The 27,499-nt window shown below is 35.7% G+C and overlaps 4 protein-coding genes and 1 pseudogene across 5 annotated transcripts; 3 read left to right on the top strand and 2 right to left on the bottom strand.

Moving 5' to 3' along the window:
• Positions 1–1,032: 1,032 nt before the first annotated feature.
• Positions 1,033–9,011, bottom strand: LOC119996602 (putative leucine-rich repeat-containing protein DDB_G0290503). Of its 2 annotated transcripts, XM_038843288.1 has the most exons (7): positions 8,854–9,005; positions 8,644–8,758; positions 6,873–6,975; positions 2,960–6,190; positions 2,620–2,862; positions 2,244–2,402; positions 1,033–1,590 (listed from the first exon to the last, which is right to left on the bottom strand). In XM_038843288.1, the coding sequence occupies exons 2-7, from the start codon at positions 8,664–8,666 to the stop codon at positions 1,339–1,341; spliced, it is 4,011 nt and encodes a 1,336-aa protein (XP_038699216.1). In that variant the 5' UTR covers positions 8,667–8,758; positions 8,854–9,005; the 3' UTR covers positions 1,033–1,338. The 2 variants fall into 2 exon arrangements, with proteins under 2 accessions (XP_038699216.1, XP_038699217.1); XM_038843289.1 differs by lacking the exon at positions 8,644–8,758 and having other exon boundaries at positions 8,854–9,011.
• A 2,413-nt stretch (positions 9,012–11,424) lies between these two features.
• Positions 11,425–11,880, top strand: LOC119997911. Its single transcript, XM_038845141.1, has 2 exons — positions 11,425–11,564; positions 11,646–11,880. The coding sequence occupies exons 1-2, from the start codon at positions 11,469–11,471 to the stop codon at positions 11,760–11,762; spliced, it is 213 nt and encodes a 70-aa protein (XP_038701069.1). The 5' UTR covers positions 11,425–11,468; the 3' UTR covers positions 11,763–11,880.
• A 110-nt stretch (positions 11,881–11,990) lies between these two features.
• LOC119996839 (probable pectinesterase 8) lies at positions 11,991–13,251 on the bottom strand. The gene is made up of 4 exons (XM_038843631.1): positions 12,869–13,251; positions 12,634–12,796; positions 12,123–12,193; positions 11,991–12,063 (listed from the first exon to the last, which is right to left on the bottom strand). Exons 1-4 carry the CDS (start codon positions 13,249–13,251, stop codon positions 11,991–11,993), a joined length of 690 nt encoding a protein of 229 aa, XP_038699559.1.
• A 2,383-nt stretch (positions 13,252–15,634) lies between these two features.
• Positions 15,635–20,822, top strand: LOC119997334 (choline-phosphate cytidylyltransferase 2-like). The gene is made up of 8 exons (XM_038844274.1): positions 15,635–15,930; positions 16,276–16,389; positions 16,582–16,677; positions 16,977–17,019; positions 17,238–17,393; positions 17,512–17,592; positions 19,981–20,091; positions 20,243–20,822. Exons 1-8 carry the CDS (start codon positions 15,782–15,784, stop codon positions 20,429–20,431), a joined length of 939 nt encoding a protein of 312 aa, XP_038700202.1. The 5' UTR covers positions 15,635–15,781; the 3' UTR covers positions 20,432–20,822.
• A 1,146-nt stretch (positions 20,823–21,968) lies between these two features.
• On the top strand, positions 21,969–24,203 carry LOC119997335 (annotated as a pseudogene).
• Positions 24,204–27,499: the final 3,296 nt, after the last annotated feature.

The raw sequence follows: 27,499 nt of genomic DNA, 5'->3' as shown, positions 1-27,499 counted from the left end.
GCAGGTTAGGATGCAATTTCATCAAATATATATTGTAGAGATTTTCCTCAACACCGAACTAAGGACATGGACTTGAAACTCACCCTCCAATCTTGTGTATCCATTATCCACGGATGTTCTCTATATTGTTGTAATTTCTTTACAGATATTCTCAGTGGAATTTTACTGATGATTGCTCTGTAATGGCAATTTTTGTTGAGGATACGAATTGATATTAAATAAAAAAAATTGACTGTGTTCTGTTTATGAAGTTAAGGTTTTCCACCCAACTTGGGGAGAAGTGTAATTCGGCAATCAGCAAAGTGTTCGTATAGAGAAACTCTCGTCTCGAGGATGCGGTGCATGGGTTTGGAGGTTTACTCCACCGGATGGGTCTAAAAGGCCCTCCCTTGGAGAGATTCTCACAATATATAATAAAAAGACTCTTATGCCCTTGGCCCACCTTACTGGAGTAGTAGATGTAATTCTCTTTTTAAGCCCGTCCTGTCCCATTCGTCATCTTCAGTCCGAGTTTGGGTCAGAAGTAATAATTTGAATGAAGAAGAAAAAAACAGTAATGGCGACAAAGTAGCCCAGCTCATTTGTGCTAAAGCCAAGCATGCGAGTCCATGCTGCACTCTGCAATTTGAAAGCTGTGTTTCTGATGTTGAGATGATGAGAATATAATACATCGGCTGCTTTCATTGTACGGGCAAATTTAAGTGAAATGAACAAGTGCAATGTAAAAGATTATGTTCTTGCGGAGTAGCCTATGTGAATGTGAATAGTACTTGCAATTATTTCTTTATCAAATACACTGTACATGCATAAAAGTTTCATCAGAAGAGGCCCCAGCCTTTTTTGTACTATATCTTATTGGGTGGTTATCGCTAGCGATCTCCATTTGACTAAACCTGACATGACTTAGAAGTTACCTTATTTTTTACAATTTATAAGCTAACGTTCGAAAATGAAAAAATAAATTCAACTAAACGGGCAAGTGGAATATTAGATAATAGATGGAGTATATTAGATAATTGAACAAGGCTTGCATAAGTAGGAAATGTAAAATATCATGAATAATTATGACACAATGTTGCCAAATAAGTGAAATAACTTATTCAGAAATATATGCAACCCAAGAAAATAAACAAACTAATTTAAATACAAACACAAATCAGCTGTACTTTCTGATTTTCATGGATAAGGGAGAATAACCAAAATAAGTTCCCCAACCAACTTCCAGACTCGAAGCTTGGAGGAAGTGTTAAAAACAAAGCTTCAATCTCAAGCGCATAAATTTATATGAAAAGTAAAACACCATGCAAAATCGAAATCCAGATTCCAGAGTACCACAAACTAGTATTTTTTCCCCAAGATCACACCAATGATAATAGACACTAGAGCAACTGCCAAGATGAACTTGAATGAGGTCATAGCAGAATGGTCCTCAGTTTGACCATGGATCCCTGGAGAGGATGAGGTTGCCACTGAGGTCACTTCAGACCTTTTCTTACTCTTTCTCTTTGTTGGAGTAGAAATGGTTGATCCAATGTCCCTGGATTTTATCTCTACGACATCCTTCGGTTCATTTGAGCTGGCTCCATTACCCTGCAATATGATTTATGAGCACTCAGCTGTTCAGTTTCCGCTAGAAAAACACTACCAAGAAAAAACTAGGAAATCACGTAAAAAGTTTTCATGAACAGGAAATCATATATCTTATTGTGAAAATGGATCATATCCTTAGAAATCAATTAATTACATGTAAGTGGTTAAATATCAAGCTCAAAGCCACGCTATTCACTTGCAAGCACACATACGTGAAAGTCTTCGTATTATATTAGTGCAACACATGCATATATGTATAACATCATGATTTCTGTTGGCTCAGCAATAGGAGAACTTCTCACATTGTGCGGCTAACAAATGAAGTCAACCAAGATTACTTCCTCCTTCATTAATTTTGGCACTCATATTACAGAGTTATTTTTCCTAGAATATTAGTATAGATCTTAATCACAAAGACAATGCAGAAGAATATATACATAAACAACATACAAATAACCTAAGAACATTTATGTTTGCGCAAATGTGTGCACCTAACTCAAATCTTGCTACATAATGGTTTGAAGTCAAGATCAGAAGATTTCCTATATAGCTTCTTTGATCTTATTTCAGAACAATGACCATATTTTTAATTCTCCATGCTTTTACATTTTCTTCAGTTTTCAATCTTAAGAGGAGAAGAGAAGTTAACTGACCTTTTCTAATAATTTGGCATCTGCTTTTTGCAATTTCTGCTCAAGCTCCTTGACAAGCTTCTCCAAATGCACAAGTTCTTTGTTTTTAGCTTCAAGGTCATCAAGGGATTTCTTCAGAGCTGCTTCTCGTTCCACCTCTTTCTGAGAGTATGATTCTTTCTGTTTGATAGAACCACAATGAAAGATGCTCTCCGTCATTTAAAAAGTCATAAACATTTCCAAAGCATAAAGCCATTACAGATTCTTATAAAATTCACAAATACGATAAATTTTTTATTTCAAGCTAGCATCAAGGATCATAAGCTTAAGCTTGAACTTATATCGTCATAAAAATAGGTTGAAAGAAAATAATCAGATTAAGTAGTTGTAGCGGTACCTCATCTTTCAGTTGAGCTTCACCTAACACCAACTGCTCTTCAACTTCCTTTAGCCGAGTTTGCAACACAGCCTTCTCAGCTATCTCGCCCTTGTGCTTTTCAAGCTCAAATCTCAAGGCATCTTCGTTTGCCTTCTGTTCTTTCAGTTGTTCCTGAAGTTGGAAAATCAGAGACTGAAGTTCCTTATTTGAATTTTGATATGTTTCACTGAGCAAATTGTTCTCTTCCATAATAGAGGATATCTGTCATAAAAATATGGTTGTCAGAAAGTTATGAAGAAAAAGAGAAAACACCATGTTATTCATGACCAATTGAAGTATCCACGAAGTTGCTGTAAACCTGAGATTGTAGTTTCTGTCCTTCGGTACTAAGCTGCTGTGATAATTCTTCAATAGTCTTCTTTGAAGTCTGAAGATGTTCGACTGTTTCATCCTTCTCAGCATGGGCTGCGGACAATTTTGCTTGTACATCACTCAGTTTAGATTCATAAATGGCCAGCTCCTCAGTAAGCTTTGAATTTGCTTCAGCTAGTCCTCCACTCTCCTTTTCAAAATGATTCAGCTTAACTTGAAGTTCATCAATGGTACTTTCCAAATTCTTTAATTTTAAAAGAGTCTCTTCTAGCTCAATTTTGCGAGATTCTGCAATTACAGATGCTTCAGTTGCTTGCCCTTCAAACAATTTTATTTGACTTTGAAGGGCATCTAGCTTCTCATTTAAGTCTTTGACTTCAATGTCTCTCTGACCAAATTTTTGAATGGATTCTTGTAACTGATTTTCAGCTTCTACAATGCGGGCTTCGGCTGTAGAATGAAGTTCCAATGCTCGTGAATGCTTATCTGTTAATTCTGTTATAGTGTTGGTGTGGGAAGCAACTTGTTGAGCACTGGCTTCCTTCTCAGACATAGCTAAATCTAGCAATTCTTGAAGTTCATCGACCTTGCTTTTCAGTTGACAATTTGTCTCGAGTAAAAGTTCATTGTCTGAAAAGGAGTTGCAAGCTTTATTTTCTGCTTCTAGGATTTGTTTTTTAAGTTCTTCATTGGCAGTTTCCAGAGAAGCCATTTTCATCAAGTACGAGTCCAATTCCTCCTTCAAGGACGTAGACCTGTCAGTTTCTTCAGCTATCTGCTTTTCATATGTCTTCACCTGGTCTTCACGAACCTTCAGTTTCTCAAAGAGGGATTTTGCCTCAGTATCCCTGTTCGTGAAGTTCTCCATTGCTTCTAGTAGTTTAAGGTCTGTATCCCTTGTTAAAGACTCATGTACGGATTCAAGCTCCAAGTTCCTTGTAGTAGCTTGCTCTATTACTCTTCCTTGTTCCTCCAATTGTTCCTCGGCTAATTTGAGCTTCTCCAACACCTCATTTTCTCTGAATCCAGCAGCATTAAGATCATTCTCAATGTTCTTCAAGTTTTCTTGAGTCATAGTTAAATCATTCTGCAGGACTTCCAATAGATTTTCTGCTTCACGGAGCTTCTCATTGGAACTGTTCAATGCTTCCTCAAACCTTTTCTTCTCATCTGTTGCCACATTCAACAGACCTGTCAACTCACTTTCCTTCTCGTTGGCTATTTGCAGTGCAACTTCAAGGCTTGATCCTTTTGCTTGAAATGCCTCGAGTTCTGATCCAAGTTCCACTACCCTGTCCGAATACTTCTTGGAGTCTGCTTCAGCATCTGCACGTTCCTTCTCTAATGAGATGATTTGCTCTTCAAGCTCTTGAATTCTGTACTTCTCTGCTTCAAGTAACAGCTCCAACTCATTCACCTTTTTTCCTGCATATTCCACTTTGGAATGAGATTGTTGGAAAAGATCTTCTAGCTCAATGCTGCGCTGGTGATTCATGCTCGCTCTGTCCTCATGTTCAGCAGACTTCTCCTTGGCAATCTTCAACTCCTCTTCAAGCTCGGAGTTCCGCGAGGATGATTGGCTCGAGGCAGATTCCAGTTGGGTTATCTTATCTTGGTAGTCCTTCATTTGGTCATTTAACAGTTTCTTTTCTTCCTCAATCTCTATCAATGCCTTGCTGAGTTCTGCTGCTTTCTCAGAGAATTCTCTTGCATCTCTCTTGGCATCATTGCTCTTTAGTTCAACCAAATTCAACTGCTGCTCTAGCTCCACATTCCTTTGTTCCACTGCAATGAATCGTGTCTCAAGCTCCCTCAATTGTGATTTTGCTTCTTCTGCTGCTTCATTTGTGGTCCTGATCAGTTCCTCAAGCTCTGTGTTCTTTTGAGTTGCAGTTATTGCAGCAACCCCAGATTCATTGTGGAGCTCTTCCAGAGACTTTAACTTCTGTTCAAGCTCTGCATTGTTTGACAAAGCCTGAGAAAGAAGCGAATCTGATTTACTAAAATTCTCATTTGAAACTTTTAATTTATCTTCAAGGTCACTGCATAAATCCTTCAAATTTGCTGCATTGCCAGTGAGATCTGCCACGGCAGCTTCAAGAGCTTCTTTTTCTTTCACTATTTTAGCCAGTTTTTCCTGCATAGTTGAGACCTGGGCTTCTTGTGCTTTTGACCCAGATTCAACTAATTCCTTTGCATTCACTTCTTCCTGCAGCTTCTGTCTCATTTCTTCCAACTCAGAAACCTTTGCTTGAAGGTCTTCTTTTGTTGCAGTTAACACGTTCTCAAGAGTAGACATGTCTTCTTTAACCTGAGAATCTGAAGCCTTTTTTAGCTCCAATTGATCCTTTAGTTCATTTATAGCAGCTTCATTCGATGAAAGTCTTTTCTCCATGTCAAGGTTTTGTGTTTTGGAAACTACCAATTCCTCTTGAGCTGTTAGAAGCTCTGTTGCAGTGGCCTTAAGTGCTTCCTCAACCTTTTGATTCTCAGTGATCTTTTCATATAAGCCCTTGATTTCTTCTTGCAGTGAAGCCATCTGATCTTCCTTTTCTTTAGTACTCTGCTTTGCTACTTCAAGCAGCTTCTCAAACTCTGATGCCCTCTGCATCTCAGATTCAGCATGTGAACCGCTTTGCTTGTGCAGCTCTTCAAACTTCAGCGCCTCACCTGCAGAACGCTGCAATTCTTGTTCTAGCTCTTGCGTCTTCTTTCTTGAGCTTTCAACCTCAAGGTTAAGACTGTCAAATGCCTCCTTTACCTCAACCAGCTCCTTGTGCTTTGCTTCTTGAGCTTGCAATGCCTCTTGCAAAGTACTAAGCTGTGACTTGTAGTTCTCTTCAGCTTCAATTATCTGTCCCTGCAATTTCTCGTGACCAAGTTCAAGCTCTTCATATTTCTTTCCACTTTCCTCCAACTTATCCTTAGTAAGCAAGACCACATCCTTCAACTTACTGTTTTCAGATTCTGAATTCTTCAAAACCCCAGTAACTCTTTCCAATTCAAGCTCAAGGTCCTTCACCTTCTCTTGGGCTTCTAGTAATTCCCTACTTGAACCACTTAAGCTTCTTTCAGTGACAGATGGTTTGTCATCCTCAGAAGAGATCTTCACTTCAACCGGTTCCTTCTCTACTTTAACAAATTCTCCATCCAAGGTAGTCTCCTCATCTTCTTTTGTTCCTTCTTTTCTTATCGGTGCCAAGTCTCCATTATTCACCTATAAAAGAAAAAACATAAATGATAGTCAGTGGCATCCGCATCAGTGAGTGTCCATCAATGGATTATTATCTCCCCTTCACCCTCTTTCCTTTCTCTATCTGTTGGGTATCAGCATTCAAGATTTTAGGTTCATAAGAATTTCGTCATCTCTTGTTAATTATTTCATTCTAATTTCTGGTGAGGCTCCAAAAGTATAACTACAGAATGCATAAAATGATTTGCTTCATTTCAAATGGACAGAACAGTCACATGTCTGAGTAATTTATGCATAGAGATTAAAGACAAGACGAAAACTGAACAATCCTAGCCCTCACAGGAATTTGTAGAAAGCATACTCTAAATGGTAGCAGATATACATTAAAAGATCTTATTGATAACGCATGTAGTATTTTGAAGCATTTCAATGTCTTGCATATTTCATCCATATCATTGAAGACCATAGTAATAATGGAAAAGTCAAATGCAGACACAGTCCATCTTATAAGTTGCCTGGTGAAAAACTTGTTTCAATTCAAGTACTGAAATGTGGATTGGTCTCTATGTTCTACTTAACAAGGTATAACTTCTCAATAAATTTCCATGTGTAGTTTTGTTGATTTCAGATAAATCTCTTTGAATCTGCTAGGTATAACTGCAAACAGCAACTGTTTAGGGCTATTCAAAATAAAGTATGCACATACCTCGACGGGACCAGCATAATCCTTCATCACCGGGACTTTGGTACTCACTTGAGTGTCTCCTTCCATATTTTGAACAAAATTTCTCCTAACTTGGCTTGTTTCTCTGTTTGTTACAGGTTAATAGTTTTGTCAGAGCTATCAATCTGGATATGAACTCATTCAAATATATTAATTCAAGATCCATTGGATGCAACAGAGAATATATTACTAAAAAACGATGTTTTCAATCTCACGGAGCATTATCAAAAGGTAAGACAGGATCATAGTATAGACATTTGTACACATGTATTAGCATTATTGCATAAACACATCTATTATTTTATAATTACCTGTAAAACCAAAGTATTATACAGTAAAAACAAAATCAAAGACAACTGACGTGGGATCCAAAATGGGTAGCCGTCAAAGTCGTGATATAGACAAAGTGCCTGATGCATATACTACAAAATCTAATCCTAGTTTGCACATTTTACTTGGCTGTTTTCTCTATCGAAACTTGCACCTCTCGAACCTCACATGGCAAACACCTGTCTTCATGTCATCTTATTCATCTTTAATTATTTGCTCTAGTGCTTTTGTTCCTATATCTTATAGTGCAAAAACCTATTTTTATAAGCCGTATTATTAATATAACCTGCAAAAGTAGTTCCTTATAAATCAAAAGCGTGCCATGTTAGATCATTCCCTTCGTTGGCTTGGCCCCAAATTCAATACTTATATAGGCTAAGTGCACTTAGTGGGCCCTACTGACCCCATTTTCATAAATAAGGCATCGGTAATGTCGTGCCGTTAGATTGTACCACGGGACCCCACTTGATGCTCTCTATTCAATCAATCAACGTCTCACAGGCCAAATAGGCATTGGTTTCGTGCAAACACGCAAATATACCAAAAAGAAAAGTGTGGTGGATGGAGACAACACAGAATTAGACATCTCATCTTCACCACCACGTCTTGGGATTTAATATTAAATGGTTTTTTTCCTGTAAAAAAAAAAATTTAGGTGCGTAATCTTTAGAGTGTGTTTGGATTGAAGGATTTGAGGGGAAGAGAAATAGAGTTTCATTCTAATTCCCTTGTTTGGATAGTTTATAAAAAATTAAATAGGATTGTGATAAATATTTCATTAATTGAGTGATTTGGAGAGAATTAGAGGGAATATTCCCTTCCCTTCCATTTCATTCCCCTCCTCAAATCCCTCAATCCAAACACAGAATATCAAATAAAGTAAAATTTGAAACTGAGAATTCAATAAGTTATTTTTGATGTAGATCTCCATTAAGACTAAATTAATAATTTGCACCAAACATCATCACATTCCCTTCTCTTTCTCAGTTATTTTTCTGGGGAGTCAGAAAAGAAAATATATAAATTTTAATTAGAAATATAAGCCGGAAACAGCAATGAAATTTGTCAACAAAATGATCTTGAATGTTTTCCATAACAAACAAAAACAATTAAATGTCAAACTCACTCGCTTTTTTTATCAATCGAACGACCACGCCAGGAATCGACGATCACAATTGTGATTTGTGAATCACAATCGATACTCAAAAACAAAATAATAGTATAAATCTTCAAACTAGAATTTGGAAGAACATCACAATTGAAAGAAAATCGACGAATCTGATCATAGCAGTCAAAGCAGAGCAGAACAGAGAACTTATTACTATTTAGTAACAAATTTAAAGCAAATCAGACAAGAAGATCAAACACAAGCACATATAAGAAGAACAAATTCAACAGAGACAATCAGAGAGATTCAAATCACATGTACAGTATGACGATCATCATCAGATTAGGGTCGTCTACTCCCTGATCACCAAACAAAAACTCAAACAGAACAAAATCAACACTCAGTTCTTCCACTACTTGATTCGAATAGTCTGAAAAGGCGAAGCAAAAAATAAACAAATAAAAAATAAGCGAGGTAAAAAAAGCGAGCTGTGTTTGGAATGTAGAGGAAGAAGAGATTCCTTACCTGAGAAGACGACGAACTGATGAAGTCGATTTTCCTTTACTTTTCGTGTTTATGAACAATTAGAAGCAAAAGGAGGAATTAGGAGATGATGACGAAGGAAATGATGGTTAAAAAACAGAATTGTGAGAGTAATGGAGTTCTTTTGTGAGAGAGAAAGAAGAGAGAGAATCTTGATGTGTATATAAAGAAGGAGGAGACGAGCCCACTGGCCCCATTCCATTTGAAGTTGGGACCACAGTGGGGTCGGTACGCCGTGGCTTTGGTGGCCTCATGCGGTTTGCCCCTAGATTTCCGTTCATTTACAATATTGCCATATATGTGTTTTTTTTTTTTAAAGATGTTAAATGCTTATTTAGGAAAATCTTAAAGTTAAAAAAGGATTTACTTGTTGGGTAACAAAAGTTTGACTTCAAGTCTAGATATGAATTTTGAATTTTCAAAAATCAAAATCAAGAATTATTGTAATCATAATAATGTTAATCTCGTTTCCTTTCTTATTCAAGATTAATAGTACCCGCAAATGAGCCATTGGTTGAGTGGCAATGACTTTGCATGTCCCTGACTGAGGTCATGGGTTCTAGTCTCACCTCCTCCGAATATTTATAAGGAGGTGTGTGGGCTTAGTCTGCCCCTGCGTGGGCTTGATAGTCTGCCCCTGTGTGGGCTTGATTTGTGCCTCCTGCGTGGGGCCTGTTGACACTTGTACTTTCATAGGCTTGATCTGGTGGTGTGTCGTATGTTGTATTTGTACTCAAAAAAAAAAAGATTGATAGTACCCAATATCTAAACTATGAGATGATTCAATTATTTTTTTATGACATGATATTTTACTAGATTGTTTGAAATAAATTCAAATGTTTGGTGGTGGACATTTGACTCTAACTATTATAATTAACTTAACAATGCTTAAAAAGTCAATAAGTTTTAATAATATTTAAGGTATTTCGATAAGAGATTTTAATAATTTTGGGCAAATCAAGTAACCAACTTATCATATTTCACGTTATTGGAGAATTTGCCAAAATAAAATTAATGCTGAAATAGTAAAATGAATTCAACTCAAATTCTTTCGTTGTTGACTGCTTCAATTTTTAATTTTCTATTATTTATGGGAGGAAACTGTTTTTCAACACTTGGTATAACATATAAAAGAAAAAGAAAATACATAGTTGTGGTTTGTGGCTTAACGGGAGGGTTGAACGGTCACTTAACAGTGAAAAATGTTTGGCTTTTTGGTCTATGCCCTGTAAGTGGCGGCCACAGTGACCGGCCAAACCGCCCTTCAAATGTGTGCCAAGCCAACCACAAGAGACTTTCTTTTTCTTTCTATTTAGCTGATCCTGACATCTACTCTTCCTTTTTCTGGTTTCTTTTTTTTTTCCTCTTAATTTTTATAATTATATCATGACTTCTTTTGAACTGGCACAATTTATGTTCTTATATTTGCATATCGAATTTTATGCATTTATGCCCTCCTTAACACTAAAAATTATGTCAATAATAGTTGTTTAGATCACAGTAATCATATTAATTTGCCTTTTGATTCATGATGATGATAGTTGATACTTGGAACATTAATTAAATTTTTAATTGGTTTTGCTAATGTAGTTATATGATATACTTAATTCCTACAAGAAATCTATTTAATAATCCCACAAGTTTCTGCTAATTGCAAACTGATAAGTTTTTCAGTGAGATGAATTGTTGAAGTGACAAAATCTTCTCAATCCTTCTAACTTCTAATGCATTAATTAATTTTAATTTTATCAAGAATGTTAGTCATTAGAATTACTTGAAAATTAGTCAAGTAATATCTATCACACAACAATGACTAGAGCACGATTTTTTTGACTTGGGAATAATTAGAAAGATTATTGTGTATGATAAACCACTTGGGTGTGATAGTCTATCATTGAATTTTTCTAGGGCTAAACTGTATTAGCTCGGAAGGTTTTGAGTTAAATTCCATCGTGAGTAATACTATTGTGGCCACGTGTTGTATTTTGACCCAACTTACCCTGTTAGCATGTGAAAAATTGATGTGTGCGTAGGTTTGAAGACCCGAGTTTTTGCCCATTTTTACTAAAATGACAAACTTAAATGATGTGTCCTCGATTATAAAAATAATATTGTGCAGGTGTTGCACAAGTATAAGGGCCTCAATTGGTTTGTCTCATGGGACCAGAATGTGTTGATCTCATCGCCGGCCAAACACAAATTGAATTTTTGACTAGTAGTTTTCAGACCTTAAAAAAGGGGTCAATACATCAGCTAATATTCCTTACATGACCACCAAATTGGCCTAAAAATAATTTAAATTTTGACTCTTGATTTCATAATTCATGGTTGACATTTTGTTTGAATATGCCTTCGATTAAGGAGGAGGAGACTTACATAGTTGACATGGTGGACTCATTCTGACCCAGTCAGCTCGACCTGAAAGGCCTATCAGAGTCTGGACTTGGGCCGATTTGGTCATCTTTAAACAGGCCCAAGCCCACTTCACAGAGTAAACCTAAAGGCTAAAGCCACTCAAATCTCTGCCACAGAAAGTCAGACTCCTCCTTATCTTTCCTTCACAAACACCAGCAGTCCACAAGAGAGAGAGAAGAGACATGGATGGAACAATGCAAATTGCGCTTCCAATACTAGGAATAGTAGCAGCTGCTGCCGTTACCTTTTATGCTGTTAGTTTTAATGAGCTTAGAGAGGTACGCGCCTCATCTCTTTTCCCTCTCGATCTCTTGTTATTTTTGGTATTGAATCCTTTGCGCCTCTGAATAATTGTGTAGAAATCATTTAGAGACTTTGAAGATTCAGAATATGAAGATGGAGGATTCACAACATCTTTAAGCTCAAGGGAAAGGCGTGCCAGAAGAAACGCAGAAAAACAAGCCAAAAAAAAGTGAATTATGAAGCACAGACTCTTGTTTGTAAATGGGTTTTGCTTTGCACTAATAGATTATTTCAACTATGTATTCTATCTGCCTAGTAAGCCCCTTGTGTGGATCGTCATGGAGAGTCCAAGTTCTTTGTGTCTGGTTACCAAACACGTTCAACTGGCTTTGAACGTTGCAGCCGATAATTTGTCAACTACCAAGTGTATGTTTGAAACAAGAAATATTTAAAAAGGAAAACTAATTAGAAGCAAAATGAGGTGCTTTTGCCTTTTCCATTGCGATTGCAAATGAAATTCTTAACACGGTCAGACTGCAAACAGAAACACTTTTTGACAGCATACCTTATCACAGCGCCTCGCTTCGCCTCACTTTAGGCGGTCAAAATACACAGCACTCCCAAACGGACCATAGTGTGTGTTGTGTAATACAACAAGATGTATCTGATAAGGTAGTAATAGAAAAGAAAGGAGAAACTTACCCCATTCAGAAGCGAATGGCTCGTCGGCGACATATCATCTGCAATAAAGAAGGGCTAAAGAGGGATCTCGCACTCGATTTATGTTAATTATGAGTAAATAATGTGCACATTCACGTTAAGAGGTATATATAATTAAGGTGAATTTCTCAAATATCTGAAAGAGTATTGGGGGATTTTTTTGGGCCTGGGGGTCCATTCAACCCACACTCAGGTATTGTGTGTTCCGGGTTAGGCAAGGTCACGACTCTCGTCCACGCCTCTACGGCCCATCAACTCCCTACACATTTATTTCAGAATAATTTAGTATCCTCGCCTCCCCCACTGCTAGAACCTATGACTCCTTATATAGTTGGGAGAGTGAGTACCCAAGAAAAATTAACTTATAAAGATCATTAGTCATACCATGAAGCTTATGTTCTTGGCAACAAAGTTGTTAGAGAAAACTTGAACCGAACCACTATAAAATGTTCCACCAGTAGAATTGCAGTGTCGTTCCACGCGATTGCAGTCGATGTGTAGCCTTGTCCTTGGAATGTTCTGTTCTGTTTGGTTTTTGGAACCATAACTTTTTCACAAAAGAGAGAAAGGAAAGGCAATGTCAATGACAAAACTTTTTGATACATACATATATACTCACTAGTAAATGCCAGAGTTGATCCAAATTATGGTCCTTTTCATACTTATATTAGCAATAGCATCAACAGCTGCTTGAACTGTTGTGAAATTGCAGCAACCATTTCGATCGACGCATAAATAAGAGGCAGTGTTAGTGTCTGGAGGAGGTATATCAACCGGAAAATCGTCGCAAACAGATACTGTTTTGCCCTTATCGGAGTATCGTCGATGATGCTCATAACTTTCAAGCCCAACAAGTGTGGTTGATGAGGATGTGGTTACAATCAATTTGGTGAGGTAATTGAGGAGTAATGAAGGGTAATTTGGGATTATAAGACTAGTTGTAGATGCAAAAATTGCTAAAGCTGCAACAAGAGAACTTAGACAACGTGTTGCAAGAATCATTTTTTTAGAAATTTTGATTGGAATTTATGCAATAGAGGAATGTAGATGTAGATGGGGATGATAATATAACTGGTACCAACTTGAAGTGAAAGGGTTTGATAGCATGTCTTGCAAATCACCCTGTGCAATCTTAGAGAGTATCTATTTTGTACCCTACAGATCTTCAGTGTTAGTGATTCTTGGAATTTTTGGTTTTTCTGTATATAACATAGCTATTGTTGATGCTTGAATCGAGAATCAAGCAATTCACATATATTGGGTTTTGAATTAAATATAGATAGCAGGACTTTGGGGACCACTAAAGCTGGAAAATGGGCCAACGGAAAGAGATTGGTGAAATCACTTTACGAATTGGCCCAGCCCGGCCCGGCCCATTTGAACCACTATTAAATGTCTCATGGCCCAGCTATTGTGATGTTTATGTATCATCAGGGGGCCCTTTCTTCTGCATGCATGTAACATGCCTATCGCAGCTGTCATGAAATAACTTTGTTAGAATTTCAGGTTCATAATCATCAGCCCCACCGTCGGCGTTCAAAATAGCTTTGTGACAATTTTTCATCGAACATACCAATAATATAGTTATCTGCTTTAGTAGAACAATAATGTTTAAATTTCTCCTCCAACATCATTAATTTTAAAAAATCTAATTCTAATTAATTAATTAGGAAACCTTTTTTTTTCCTTGATGAAAAAATTATCCTTATGCAATCACACAATTAATTTTGTCTTAAATTCATTTCCCTTGTAAAAAGCAATCAACCATTCATGGGGGGAGGGGCAAAATCATGAATAATCAACAAATAAGAGCAACCACAATGGTTGTTATTTGATAGGGCATGAATTGCAAAAAGTGTATTCCTAATGGGTCATAAAAAATGTAAATACTCCAATAATGCCAATATAATAGCCTTATTTTGGTGTGGCATGGATGTGGGCATGCCCATATGTTTGCTCTTAATTAGGTGCCTAAATCACTCACACTTACATTTTTTACACTAAAATCAATATGGATCCCCCTCTATTATACAAAAATGAAGTCAATAAATTTATACCATTATATCAATATATTTTGTTGATCCAGTCACATAAACAAAGTCCTCTCGCATCAACAAAATACATATCCCAGTATATTTTTTGTCCTCAATAAAAAAACAACAATTATGGTTGTTCTAGAAACTTCTAAGGGGTTAAAAGTTGAATTGACTAAGTTGATTTTTTTGTCATAAATTCTTTGACCCCTCGCCTTCGCGCGTGTTCAAAGCGTGCGTGTGCCTGCCAAATTGCCAATCTGCCAATAAATGAGCGGGCGGCACACATAACAGAGACAATCACAATGAGAGTGAGAGTACAATAAAACTAGTTGCATAAACATAATTAGTTTGAAAAATAAAGATTTTTGATAATTTTTTGATTCTTTATTATTATGATGAACAACAAAATTTGAATTGTAAAAAATAAAGATAATTATGAGATGAATAAATAACTACAATATATTTTTCTTAATATGCTAAGAAATAATTTTCTAAGAGAGAGCGAGAAATTAGATGTATAAAGAAAAAATATGTTCAGAGTTTAGCAATTATTGTTTACGTTGTTTTTTTCTCCAAAGTAACAAAAGTCACTAAGAACATGTGTATGGACAACATTCTATACATAGTAATAAATAGATAAATCATGAATCCCATTCTAAACATGAGTACTCAATAGTGTCAACAAAGCGAAAATATATGTGCCCATTTATTCACGTGACTAAAAGGTAAAACTAAAAGTTTTTAAAAGTGACCAAGTTTGAAGTGCAATACACTTGACAAAGATTTTAATTATAATGCGAGTACATTCAGTAGCAAGATAATAACACTGTTATATATAACATGACATTATTGAATTGTAACATATGGTCGATCACATGAGGCGAAAAAGACGCGATGATAGAAAGCGTTTCTTGACACAACTTCAATTTTATTTGATTTTATTACATATAACAAGAATTTGAGCCATACAGAAACAAATGTGGTAGCTTTTGAAGCACTTCAATATTTTATAATATATTTATCTTAATTATATAATTATGATTGTTCAATTGCTTAGTCGTTATTTTTCTTTATTTTACCCTTTTTATAATTTTTTGTTGTTCCTAATAGTATTTATGCACATTTAATTGGTGTTTAGCCATTAATTCTCATTATTTTATCTCTTTTTATCATTTTTTGTTGTTCCTAATAATATTTATACATATTTAATTGGATATCATTGAAATAACATTGATTTTTTCATAATTAAGAAGAAGCTTTTTATGGGGAAACATCTCCATTTTATATATAGAAATTAATTGATTGATGATGATTGATGATTGATGATTAAAAGGGAAAAACCAGGACAAAAAAAAAGAAGCGTAAACAGCGCATTCTTCTTCGTATGTTATCATGTAAACCCCATTAAAAGAGTATAGCGGGGGTCTCCAAAATAGTAAATAAAGACCGACTCTGTACAGAAATATTATCAAATTTTGTGTTGATTTGTGTTTCGAATGGACGACGAACACAACTCTGCTTCTAACTATTCCAACTCCAATTCGGAGCAGACGCAGTCTGATCGGCCGGTCCGTGTCTACGCCGATGGGATCTACGATCTCTTCCATTTCGGCCACGCTCGCTCCCTCGAGCAAGCCAAGAAATCGTATGATTGCTCGTCTCTGTCTTTACGATCCTTGTTTCTGTGTAGAATTACTGTTTCTGGAATCTTGATCTGAGAACAGTTCGAGACTATCTCGTTTGCTTTATTTGTTGTATTGTTTTGATTTCTCTCACAAGCTCGTGTTTGAGAATTCTATTTTATGTATATTTTATAGAATTGCTATCTTCGTATTTTTCATGTACCCTCGTCTGCGATAAAAATGTCAATCGCGATTAACTTGTGAAATCTACTTTTTCATTGTTGTTCTTTGTTTGGTTGAATATAATTTATAGGTTTTAGTGGCTAAATGTACTTTATCACTAATGCTTGATTGAATTGAAAATTCAGGTTCCCCAACACGTATCTTCTGGTTGGATGTTGTAATGATGAAATCACTCGCAAGTTCAAAGGTAAAACTGTAATGACGGAATCCGAGCGGTATGAGTCTCTTCGCCATTGCAAGTAGGGCTTCTCTCACTTAAGTAATCCTTATCAATTTTCATTTGTTACTGTGTAAACAAGTTAAATCTGGATGTGCATTATTTTGAATTGTTTTCTAAAAGAACAAGACCCCTACTAAGGAAAGGCCTAAATGTGGATTGTGTGTCAACAAGAGCTTTATAATTCAATTCTTTAATATTTCTCTTTCCACAGGTGGGTGGATGAGGTCATTCCGGATGCACCTTGGGTGATTAATCAGGAATTTCTGGACAAGCACAAGATTGATTTTGTAGCCCACGATGCTCTTCCGTAAGGACATTAAGTTAAATTTCACTTGTACATTTTACCAGTTATGATGTTAGGAGAAAAGAAGCGCATTGGAAGTTTGGAACAGTGAGCAAGCTGCTCTCCTTTCTTTCTGTTTCTCCTTTTATCGACTGTTTTTCTATTATAAATATGTATTGCTTGGAGATATGTGGGTATATTTATTTTCACATTCTGCAATTGCTCTGCTTTATCGTACTAAATTTCCTTTCTAATGCTGACTTGGGTAACTTAAACCTTCAGGCATATCATTTGAGTTTTTCTTTGCTGTGTAATTTATGCAGCTATGCAGATGCTAGTGGAGCTGGGAATGATGTCTACGAATTTGTATGTCTTGAGAGTCTTTTTTTTTTTTTTTTTTTCATTTTTTCTGTGATGGGCAAGCTTTGGGGCGTTGTTTGAATCATTGACCTCATGATCAGGGGATGGGGCACTACCGGCTCAAATGAGACAACACTGCATTCTTGAGTGACAGTTTTTAATTGTTTATACATGCTTACTAATTTCTTCAATGTATAATCACGCTGAGTGGACATCTATTTCAGGTGAAAAAAGCTGGGAAGTTTAAGGAAACAAAAAGAACTGAAGGAATATCTACGTCCGACATTATTATGAGGATTGTAAAAGATTATAACCAGTATGTAATGCGCAACTTGGATCGGGGATATACAAGAAAAGAGCTCAATGTTAGCTATGTGAAGGTATGGGCTAATCTACCTCTGATCTGTCTGCTCATTTTCTATAGGTTTTGGTTCGTACTTGGTTCTTTATTAGATTATTTGTGGGGTAAGTTACCTTTTATGTCCTATCTGTTAATAGGAAAAGCGATTGAGGGTGAATATGAGGTTGAAGAAACTACAAGAGAAAGTGAAGGAACAACAAGAAAAAGTTGGCGAGAAGGTATATATTAGCTCTTAGTGACTTGCACTTCTTTTCTCATTACTTTTATCATATATAAAATTTGGAGTTACAGTTTTGTGCCTTATAATGCTAAAAGCCACGATTGGTAATTTTTTAATGTTATGAGTGCCACCTATGCAGATTTTATAGCACCGAGTTATTACTTTTTTTCATCTTTCCATCCTAATGCCCTTTAAGCATCAAACTAAAGTCCATGAAAGCATGTCATCATTATGGGAAATTCAACGTGTTGGCTATATTTATTAGGAATTCTGGTAGAAGCGTCATTGAAAAGCCATCGTAGGTTGTGGTCACTGTAGCAAAGAGTGTAATGGTACTGTTTCCTATAAAACACCTATGTTGGCCTATTTTGACTGACTTTGCAGATACCTAAACAGGGTATTATTAGTGAATCAAAGTCATTGGTTATTGCTCTTTGTAGTTGCAGCTTGTATGGTCATATCTGTTAAGTGGCTACTGCTTACCTGAATCAACAGGGGAATCAATGCTCTTTGCAGTTTATTTTGTAGTGATATCAACTTTTTGTCTTGAGGTAACAGTTGAAGTGGTGACAAACTGGTCTTACTGGTCTGCAGTTCAGGCTTGTGTTGATAACTGTAGCTTTGAGTTTTTTAAACTATAATTATGAATGATGTCTATTTTACTTTGAAAGTTTTCCTGCTCCAACATTTTTTGTGGGAAATGTTAATAGGTTAGTATTTTTTTTAGGTTTAGATCATTTTTCCTGGTGTATGACCAGGCGACCAGGAGGTAGGTGAATAAAATATGGCATAGTTTGTGGTAGCTGGCGGAGATGGTAGCAATGAGTTGTGATTGTCGTTGGTGCTTATTGTTGGTCATTGGATGTTAAACAGATTATTAATATTGGCTTTTGGTGGATTGCTTAATCTCACCCCGCAGGATGATATAAAGCTTTAATGGAAGTGTAATTTCTCCAGAGTATAAGATGATTTCTTATTGACAAGGATTTTAAATTGAGCCAACATAGGATGTGTGAAGAATGCATCCTACAAGCTATTTTCTTTGTATAGGGGTAGGTGACTCGTTGAGGACAGTATCATTAATTCTCACTTCTGCACATCATTTGACTTGTTTTGAGGAATTTGAAGCTTGCCGATGAAGATGTATTACGATAGTTGCTTGAATAAGGGTTTTGATGCTATTTTGGACTGAAAAATGGACCTTTTTATCTTTTAGTATCTAAGAGGCTTTGCTGGCAGAATTTTTTGTTCCTAGTTCTATATGGTGTTCATTGTTGGATTTTGCAATGGCACCATTGCTTCAATTCGCTTCCACAGTACAATACTGGTGTGTTTATGTACACAGACAAACACAGCCACACATCCGTTTTGTTGGGCTTTTGCCTGCCTTCTTGTTCTGTTGTTTGTCCTGTGTTGTTGCAAGCTTGTGGATACTAAGAAATTATTGGACTCTCTGATCTCATCAACGTAGTGATTTTATTAGTTCCTTGTTGAATCAGAATATAATCCTTTGGTAAGTGATACTACTCTATTTGGTTTTGATTGGAAAATTATGAAGACTTGTAGATGGTAGCAAAGTATTGGCAAATTGATTTCAGCAAAATGATGCTTCGTCATGGTTGTAGATGGTATTATTTTGCTTGAATGGAGAAAGAATAATCTTAGAAGGGCTTTATGATAAAATGAAAACGGTATTTCATCCTTCCATTGGTTAACGTTTAGATTGGGAGAGAATTGATGACAAGTATTTCTTTTCTTTGGTCTGGGGGAGGTTTGTGTCAACTTTTTTAGAGCCGACTGACAATACTAGAATGAGATAGCAAAGAAGAGTACAAGCACTATAGGGCCAATAGATTGCTGGAGAGTCTGGTATGATTTTGCTTGGGGAAGGAAAAAGAAAGATGTGGCGTTTCATCTAGTGTCATATATTCCCTGGCTATTATATACCCTTTAGTCTCTCTTTTTTTCCCCAATAGGCAGATCAAGGGAGGATTGTGCATTCTAATTATCTGGAACTGTGAAAGGTCGTTCCTTCTGATAGATAATTAGATCTGTTATTATGGATGTAAAGAGTACATGCAAATGTGCTAACAGTTCGCTGTGTGTTTTCTTTACTATGCCAAACTAGTTGAATGATTATCTATCGCTGGATGCCTGGACTACTTGGGCAGGTCCAAGTCAACTATGCCTGCCTGGCTATCTTTAGAATTTGATCCAGTGGAGCCTTAACCTTATGCATCTTTTTAAAATATTTTTTTTTCTGTGATCATGGATAATATTGATGCAATTATCTTAATTTCTCATTTCAGATCCAAATTCTCGTTCTTTTTACTTGCCTATTTTCCCCTAGTTTCATGGGTTTTAGTTACCTATTATTTTGTTTTAGATTCAAACCGTTGCAAAAACTGCTGGTATGCATCGCAACGAGTGGGTGGAAAATGCTGATCGATTGGTTGCTGGATTTCTTGAGATGTTCGAAGAAGGATGCCATAAAATGGTGAGCCTCTATTCATGTGACATTGACACATACCCGTGTTTGCGTACACTTGCACAAAGGATTATTTGTGAAATATAAGTAGCATGGAACCCTGCTATTTGCTTGTTTATTTACTATTTTGCATGCTTACAAATAATGTGGGGTGTTCCAGGGCACAGCCATCAGGGACCGAATTCAAGAGAGGTTGAGGGGGCAGCAGTCTAGAGATCTGCTGCAAAATGGCAAGGAGGATGAGGGTGAGGAAGAATATTATTATGATGATGATAATTATTACGATGATGATGATGACGACGACGATGATGAGTACTACAGTGAGAAAGATGAAAAACAAGATAAATAAATCTTCCTTTTCATGCCCGAATGTGGTACGGTACGTGGCAAAATGTGCATTGTTTTAGTGCTGCTTTAGTGTGGGGGTTGCTGTAAAGTTGCTATACAACAGCTGGGGGATGTGGATGACGTTATGTGGTATTTGGATAAGATATCGGATCATGGATCTGAGTTTGTCTTGTTTCCATTTCTCATAGTTTGGCTGTCTGGTTGTTTTGGATTTGCTAGGGAAAATACTCAGCTTCCTGCGCTAGTGATAACTCCTACTCCTATGTGGTCTGTATTTCATCTAGTCATGAAAATGTAGTTTTTTTTTGAATATGAAAACAATTGGAAAATGTAGTATTATTAACTAGTTTAGAATCTCTTAAAAAAAAAACTTTAAGATTGTGCATGGATAACATTGTTTGACAGTTAAGTTTAAAATTGCAGAATGACCAATTTGAATCCAATAGTTATTTTTAAATTTTTATTACTTTTCTGACTCTTCCCCTTGACTTAGAGCATGCATATCAATTTCTCTATTCCTACATTTAAGGAAAAACACCACCCAATTAGATTCCTTAAATATTCAATATTCTCTTTTCAACTTTTGTATTGTATAGGTAATTAATATGGAGAATCAGTCAGGTGGGTGAGTAATACTAAAAAGTAATAAATATAGACCCCACTCAATAAACCTTCCTTCACTGCCTTGTCATTTACTCTCCAAATGGATCTCTTATTTTGATCATGGAAAAGCAAAGCATAGACTTTTGCAGTACTTATTTAATCCATATTACTGTATTAGGAATGGGGTATATAAGTAATAGATACTCATTTTTGTCATATCACCTCCTCTCATTAACTCTACCTGCATGGTCCCCTCACCTCGAGCATTTGTGGCAATTTCTCTATCCCAGCATCAAAGGAAAAACACCACCCAATAAATTCCTTAAATATTCAATATTCTCTTTTCAATTTTGGTAGTAATTAATTAGTATTGAGAATATGTTGGGTGAGCAGTACTAAAAATAATTTCCAAGCAGAAACCACATGTTTGCTTGTTGAGGCACTGTGTAAAAACCATATGAATTAGTCAATCCCCAAACAAACTACGTTGTAGACTTACAGAATTTTCAGTCACCAGTTTGTGTGTGGGACATATAAACATAAATATGGTCAGGAATTCAAGGTTTGTGTCACATGTGAAAAATAATGACAATCCTGTTATAAACCCTTTTAATTAATTTGCTCTATTTTTGTGCGCATTACACTGTTGTGGCACTCCTTCTCCTTTTACCCACTTTTATTTTATTTTATTTTCTTTTCTAATACTGAACACCAAAAATATATATTCATAAGATTTTTGAATGATAAAAGGAGATTAAGGTTTAGGGTTTACATACAATATTTGGGCTTTGGCTTACTTATCCATGTATTAGTAACCAAATGGAAAAAAAAAATAATCTAGCAAAAACGCATTGAAATAATTCTTAACGCGCTCATTATTTACTCATATTAGCATAATTGAGACTTTTGGCTCTGTTTTGTCTTCTATTCCTCGTACTACCTTCCATGGTTGTTGGAGAATGCAATTGCAGGTGTGATTCTGAAGAGGAAGTGAACAACAAACCAGAGGCAAAAAAGTACAAGATCGCTGCCTTCTTTTCGATCCTCGTTGCAGGTACGATTGGGGTTTGTCTTCCAATGTTTGGGAAAAAGATCCCTGCTTTACATCCCGATAGAGACATATTTTATGTAATCAAAGCTTTGGCTGCTGGGGTTATATTGGCTACTGGGTTTATTCATGTTCTTCCTGATGCTTTCGAGAGTTTGACGAATCCCCTTTTGAGTGAGAATCCATGGCAGAATTTTCCCTTTACGGGGTTTGTTGCGATGGTGTCTGCAATAGGGACTTTGCTGATTGATGCATTTGCCACCACTTATTTCAAAAAGTCCCACTTTAAGAACTCTCAATCTGCAAATAATGGTAATGGTGATGAGGAGAATATTCCGGGTCATGTTGATGTTCATACTCATGCCACTCATGGTTCTGTAGAGTGTAGGCTCGGGCTCTTCTGATGTTCTTCTTCGACACCGAGTAATTGCACAGGTATGTATGATTCAAGATTTCAAGGTTAATGGGGTTTGACTTTGATAGTTTGATTGATATAATTTTGGGTTTAATATGAAGGTTTTGGAGATGGGGATCGTGGTGCACTCTGTAATTATTGGAATTATCAGTGGGTGCTTCAGAGAATCCAAGCACACTTAGGCCTCTTGTTGCTGCACTTTCCTTTCATCAACTCTTTGAAGGCATGCCACTACAAGAAACTGTTAATTTTGTCACTGAAATTAGCAACGGATTTCATTCCGTCATTGATATTTTTTGTTAGTGACGGTGTTATTAATGATCAATTCGGGAGGGATTTAGTGATGGAAATTTTCGTCACTAAAATATTTCATCACTAATTCCGTGACAAATTTTAGTGTGAAATCCCGTAAAATTTAGTGACGGATTTGTGACGGTAGCGTAATTCCGTCACTAATATTAGTGACACAAAAATTTTCGTCACTGAATATGTCCGAGAAGACAGTCTGCCACGTAGGGTGTCAGAGGGGTAGCTTTTGCGACAAAAAATCATTTCCGTCCTGAAATATAGTGATGAAAATTTATTTCTGTCACGAAATTTTATGACAAATAGGGGAAATAATTATTGTTGCAATGCTATGGATGGAGCTTAGAATGGAGTTTATTATGGTTGCATTGTAGTTTTAGTATTTGACTACTTAGAATGAAGCTCTATTATTGAATTTTTCATTTGAGCTTTGGATTTTGAGAAATCATTGTAAGGATATTAATTGTCAGTTGTCACTTGTTGAGTGTTTTGTTGGTTTGGAAAAAGGCTTTGATGATTAAATACAATTATATTAATTAAAAAATAATATTGCATTAATAATTTTTCTTCACAAATAAAAATTGTAATTTTTTAAAAAAGAATTATATTTTTTAGTGACTGAAAAATACGTCACAATTTCAAAAAATTTTATTTTATATTAGTGACGGAATTTTCCGTCACTAATTTGAAAGATGTATTTTTTATTATTTAATTAACGCATGATCCGTCGTCACAAAGTCTGTCACCAAAATATCCGTCACAAAATCCGTCACCAATACGTCACAAAATATCCGTCACAAAATATCCGTCACAAAATGTCGTCACAAATATTTTAAGACGAGGGTTTTTGTGACTGAATTTTTTCCGTCACAAATCCGTTTTGTGACGGATAATTCTATCACAAAATCACCTGTTTGTTGTAGTGATGGGACTTGGGGGCTGCATGACTCAAGTAATTAAATTTTGTTGGTTCCAATCACTTTCAGATTTTGATCATGGATTGTGATTAACTAATGTTAAGTGAAAACGTCGACATGAACACTCTCTATCTTTTCTTTTGTTATGTTGTTGTCGTTATTAATTGATAGGCAAAGTTCAGGGCCAGATCAGTTGCAATCATGGTAATCTTCTTCTCCCTAACAACACTTGCTGGGATTCTATTCTAATTGGCATTGGAATATCAAGTGTGTACAATGAGGATAGTCCAAATGCACTAATTGTTGAAGGAATATTCAACTAATCAACTCTGCCTCTGCTGGAATATTGATTTACATGGCACTTGTTGATCTTCTAGCCGCTGATTTCATATGAGTCCAAAACAGTGGAAGACTTGAGTTGGGTGCAAGCGTGTCGCTTCTTCTTGGGGCTGGTCTAATGGCTCTAGCAGCCAAGTGGGCTTGACCTAGAACTAGCTAGGCCTAGACGACTTTGTATATTTTTGACAAAAATATATTAAATCCAAAATAAACAAAGTCGTCTAGGCCTAGCTAGTTCTAGGTCAAGTCCGCTTGGGGAAGGAAAAAGAAAGACGTGGCGTTTCATTTAGTGTCATATATATATATATATATATATATATATTCATTGGTTATTATATACCCTTTAGTCTTGTGTTTTTTTTTTTTTTTTCCTTTTCCAATAGACATAATATATATCAAGGGAGGATTGTTCAATTTGATGGATGCTTATTCTTTTCAACTTATCTGGAACTATGAAAGGCCGTTCCCGTGTAATATATATATTGTTAGATCTGTTATTATGGATGTAACGAGTACATGCAAATTAAATGGGCTAATATATAGTTCGCTCTATATTTTCTTTATTACTATATGTCAAATTATCTATATATCGCTGGGCGCCTGAATATTATTATGATGATGATATATTATTTATGAGGATGACGAGTAGTATAGTGAGAAAGATGAAAAACAAAAGGAATAAATCTTCCCTAATTTCTTCATGCCTGAATGTGGTAGCTGGGTACGTAGCAAAATATATGTGGCTTGTTTTAGTGCTTCTTCTTCTGTATGTAAAGTTGCTATATATACAACAGCTGAGCTGGGGGACGTGGATGACGTTATGTGATATTTGCTAAGAGTAAGAGATCATCGGATCATGGATCGATTTGAGTTTTGTCTTGTTTTCGTTTTCCATAGTTATCGCTGTTGGGGTGGTACGTTTTGAGTTTGCTAGGTAGGGAAAGTACTCAGCTAATTCCTGCCTGCAATCCTGCGCTAGCTAGTAGTCTCTTCTAAATGGTAGACATGCATGCGAGATTCAAATTCTCGTGCCAAACAGCAAGCATGGAGGTTCCAAGTCCTCTTCAAAGAATTGAATGATGACACTACGTACTGCGAATACCCTTAACCCGGCCCCCCACTTGATCCCTCACTAATTTTTCAATCCAAGCACAAGTCACATGTTGGCTTGTTGAGGCTCGGTGTAAACGCCATGCCCATGTGAAGTCAAGGTCAACGTAATCAATTATATGGGGGATGGGATGAAATCACTCATCGAAAATTCCAAAGCAAACAAACAAACAACAATATTCGTATACTTTTTAAGAATTTTCAAACTCACCGGCTTGTGGAATTGTGCGTGGGACATATATATACACATAAATATCGTCGGTCAGGAATTCAATTCAAGGTTTTGTGTCACACATGTGAAAAAATTCAAAATATATATGATGATCCTTCTATAAACCCTTTTAGACCATGCATGTTTTGGGCTTCAATTTCTCTCTCTCTCTCTTTTTTTTCTTTTTTTTTTTGTATATTCTGTTGTTGGAAGGGGTTGTGTAATTTTTAGCTGGAATTTCAGTTTTTGTTGTTTTAACTGATTGCATTCTTTTGGAAGACTGGCTAGGCCTATTATTTCTATTTTCTGTTTGTTGGTTGCTCTCAATTCTATGTTTTTGGTTGGCAGAGTTGGCTTAATTTGTTTCAGTTTTGAAATTTATGTTTGGTAGCCATGAATAGAAGAATATTGGGTGACCATCTTTAATTGTAAGAATCCTAATACAAACTGAAAATCTAATCACACATCAAATGTTTGTTTTTGAACGAAAGTATCCCAACACAATGTGAATACAATAAATATGCATGTCATATTCACGTAACTATGCACCACATTTTTGGCCCCCAAGGAGCGGAGGTCCTTGAGGAGGACCATGGCAAGTCCACTCACATCTCCAATCCCCTAAATTCCCTAAATTTACTCCAATCCCGTAAATCCAATGTGATAGATATTTATAATTTTTCTGTTATTAATAAAAAGCAAAAATAAAAACAAATGAGAAAAATTAATTAAATTATATATAAATGTTTCTCAACTTTTTTCTTTTTAAAAAAATTCGTTCAGCACATCAATTATAAATAATACTTTTATGTAAACAGGATATTAAAAAAATAAGAGAAAAATAAACTAATACGAATCTTTAAATTCACTCGGTGCGAACACTCTACAAAGTCGAAGTCAACGTAATCAATTATATGAGATTAGGCCACTCCTTAAAATTCCAAAACAAACTATATTACATTTGTATGCTTAGAATTTTCGAAGTCGCCGATTCATATGTAATCGTGTGTGAACGTATGGACATAAATAATATGTGGTCAGGAATTCAAGGTTTGTGTCACTCTATATACCCTTTTAATTATGATCCTTTCTTTACCCACTTTTATTTAATTTTATTTTCTCATACTAAACACCAAAAATATATTCATAAGAGTTTTGAATGATAAGGAGATCAAGGTTTAGGGTTTATAGATAAGATTTGGGTTGGATTACTTATTTTTAAATTGAAAACCAAATGGAAAAAAAAAATTTAGCAAAAAATCATTGAATTAGGTATGATAAGAGAGGCAAAGCTTAAAATTCTCATTATATTTTATTATTTGGATTGTTTACAGTAATATGTATGAAACGAAATTCATTAGCTTGTACTCGGGATTTATCATGTAGGATGGAATTCAATGTCATTCACCAATGACGTATAGTAATGGTACCCAAATTAAAATAAAGTCACAATATTAGTAAAACAGCAATAATTGAAATATTTGACAAACATTATATAACTTGTAAACACAATTTTGCATATAAGAATAAAACCAGCTGTATATCTGATGTTTATATTTATTTTTTCTTAAAAAAAAACAGCTGTGTAAGTGTATAGATTTTTATTATTTTGAAAAATATTAATATTAGTTGTTTTTCTTTTTTTGGCTAACGACTAAACATAGACAGAGTCAGCCGGCAATTAATGAGCACACTATTTCGACATAAAAGCTTAGAAATTTGGTTACGTGGTTCGAGTTTGCTGTTAGAATGCAAATGAAAGTCTTCACTATGTCGACACTCTCCAATTACTTCATTCACAACTTACTTAGCTATCACTCATGCGGATTTTAAAAAGTTTACTCCCATGTCCATTTGATTCCTTTCTTTTTTTTTTCTTTTTTTACTTTATTAAAAGATATGCTCACGGTATATACTTAATGAGCTCATTATTCACTCATAATTAGCAAAAATAGAGTGCCAAATCCTTCCTTAATTGCTCCTTTGAGTAATTTAGATTGATTTTTAGTCTATGTACTTCGGATTGGGTTTTCCATTTTTTTCTCCGAAACACAAACATGACTATCATCGATGTAAAGATGGGTCCATGGGATCATCTTTCTATGTAAAAAAAAGTTATA

Source organism: Tripterygium wilfordii, chromosome 4, assembly GCF_013401445.1.
Source record: "Tripterygium wilfordii isolate XIE 37 chromosome 4, ASM1340144v1, whole genome shotgun sequence".
In the NCBI taxonomy this organism is placed as follows: Eukaryota; Viridiplantae; Streptophyta; class Magnoliopsida; order Celastrales; family Celastraceae; genus Tripterygium; species Tripterygium wilfordii.
Note: the sequence above shows the minus strand (reverse complement) of the source record. Positions and strands in the feature narration are given on the sequence as shown.

Coding starts and splice junctions, on each gene's coding strand:
- LOC119996602 (XM_038843288.1), bottom strand. CDS start 8,666: ATGATGATCGTCATACTGTACAT. Junction 6,976..8,643: donor ATGATCGTCATACTGTACAT/GTGATTTGAATC, acceptor TGTAACAAACAG/AGAAACAAGCCAAGTTAGGA. Junction 1,591..2,243: donor ATGCCAAATTATTAGAAAAG/GTCAGTTAACTT, acceptor ATCATATTGCAG/GGTAATGGAGCCAGCTCAAA.
- LOC119997911 (XM_038845141.1), top strand. CDS start 11,469: ATGGATGGAACAATGCAAATTGCGCTTCCAATACTAGGAATAGTAGCA. Junction 11,565..11,645: donor GTTTTAATGAGCTTAGAGAG/GTACGCGCCTCA, acceptor ATAATTGTGTAG/AAATCATTTAGAGACTTTGA.
- LOC119996839 (XM_038843631.1), bottom strand. CDS start 13,251: ATGATTCTTGCAACACGTTGTCTAAGTTCTCTTGTTGCAGCTTTAGCA. Junction 12,194..12,633: donor CCAAGAACATAAGCTTCATG/GTATGACTAATG, acceptor CTACCTTATCAG/ATACATCTTGTTGTATTACA. Junction 12,064..12,122: donor GTGTATTTTGACCGCCTAAA/GTGAGGCGAAGC, acceptor TTCTGTTTGCAG/TCTGACCGTGTTAAGAATTT.
- LOC119997334 (XM_038844274.1), top strand. CDS start 15,782: ATGGACGACGAACACAACTCTGCTTCTAACTATTCCAACTCCAATTCG. Junction 16,390..16,581: donor GAGTCTCTTCGCCATTGCAA/GTAGGGCTTCTC, acceptor CTCTTTCCACAG/GTGGGTGGATGAGGTCATTC. Junction 17,394..17,511: donor TCAATGTTAGCTATGTGAAG/GTATGGGCTAAT, acceptor ATCTGTTAATAG/GAAAAGCGATTGAGGGTGAA.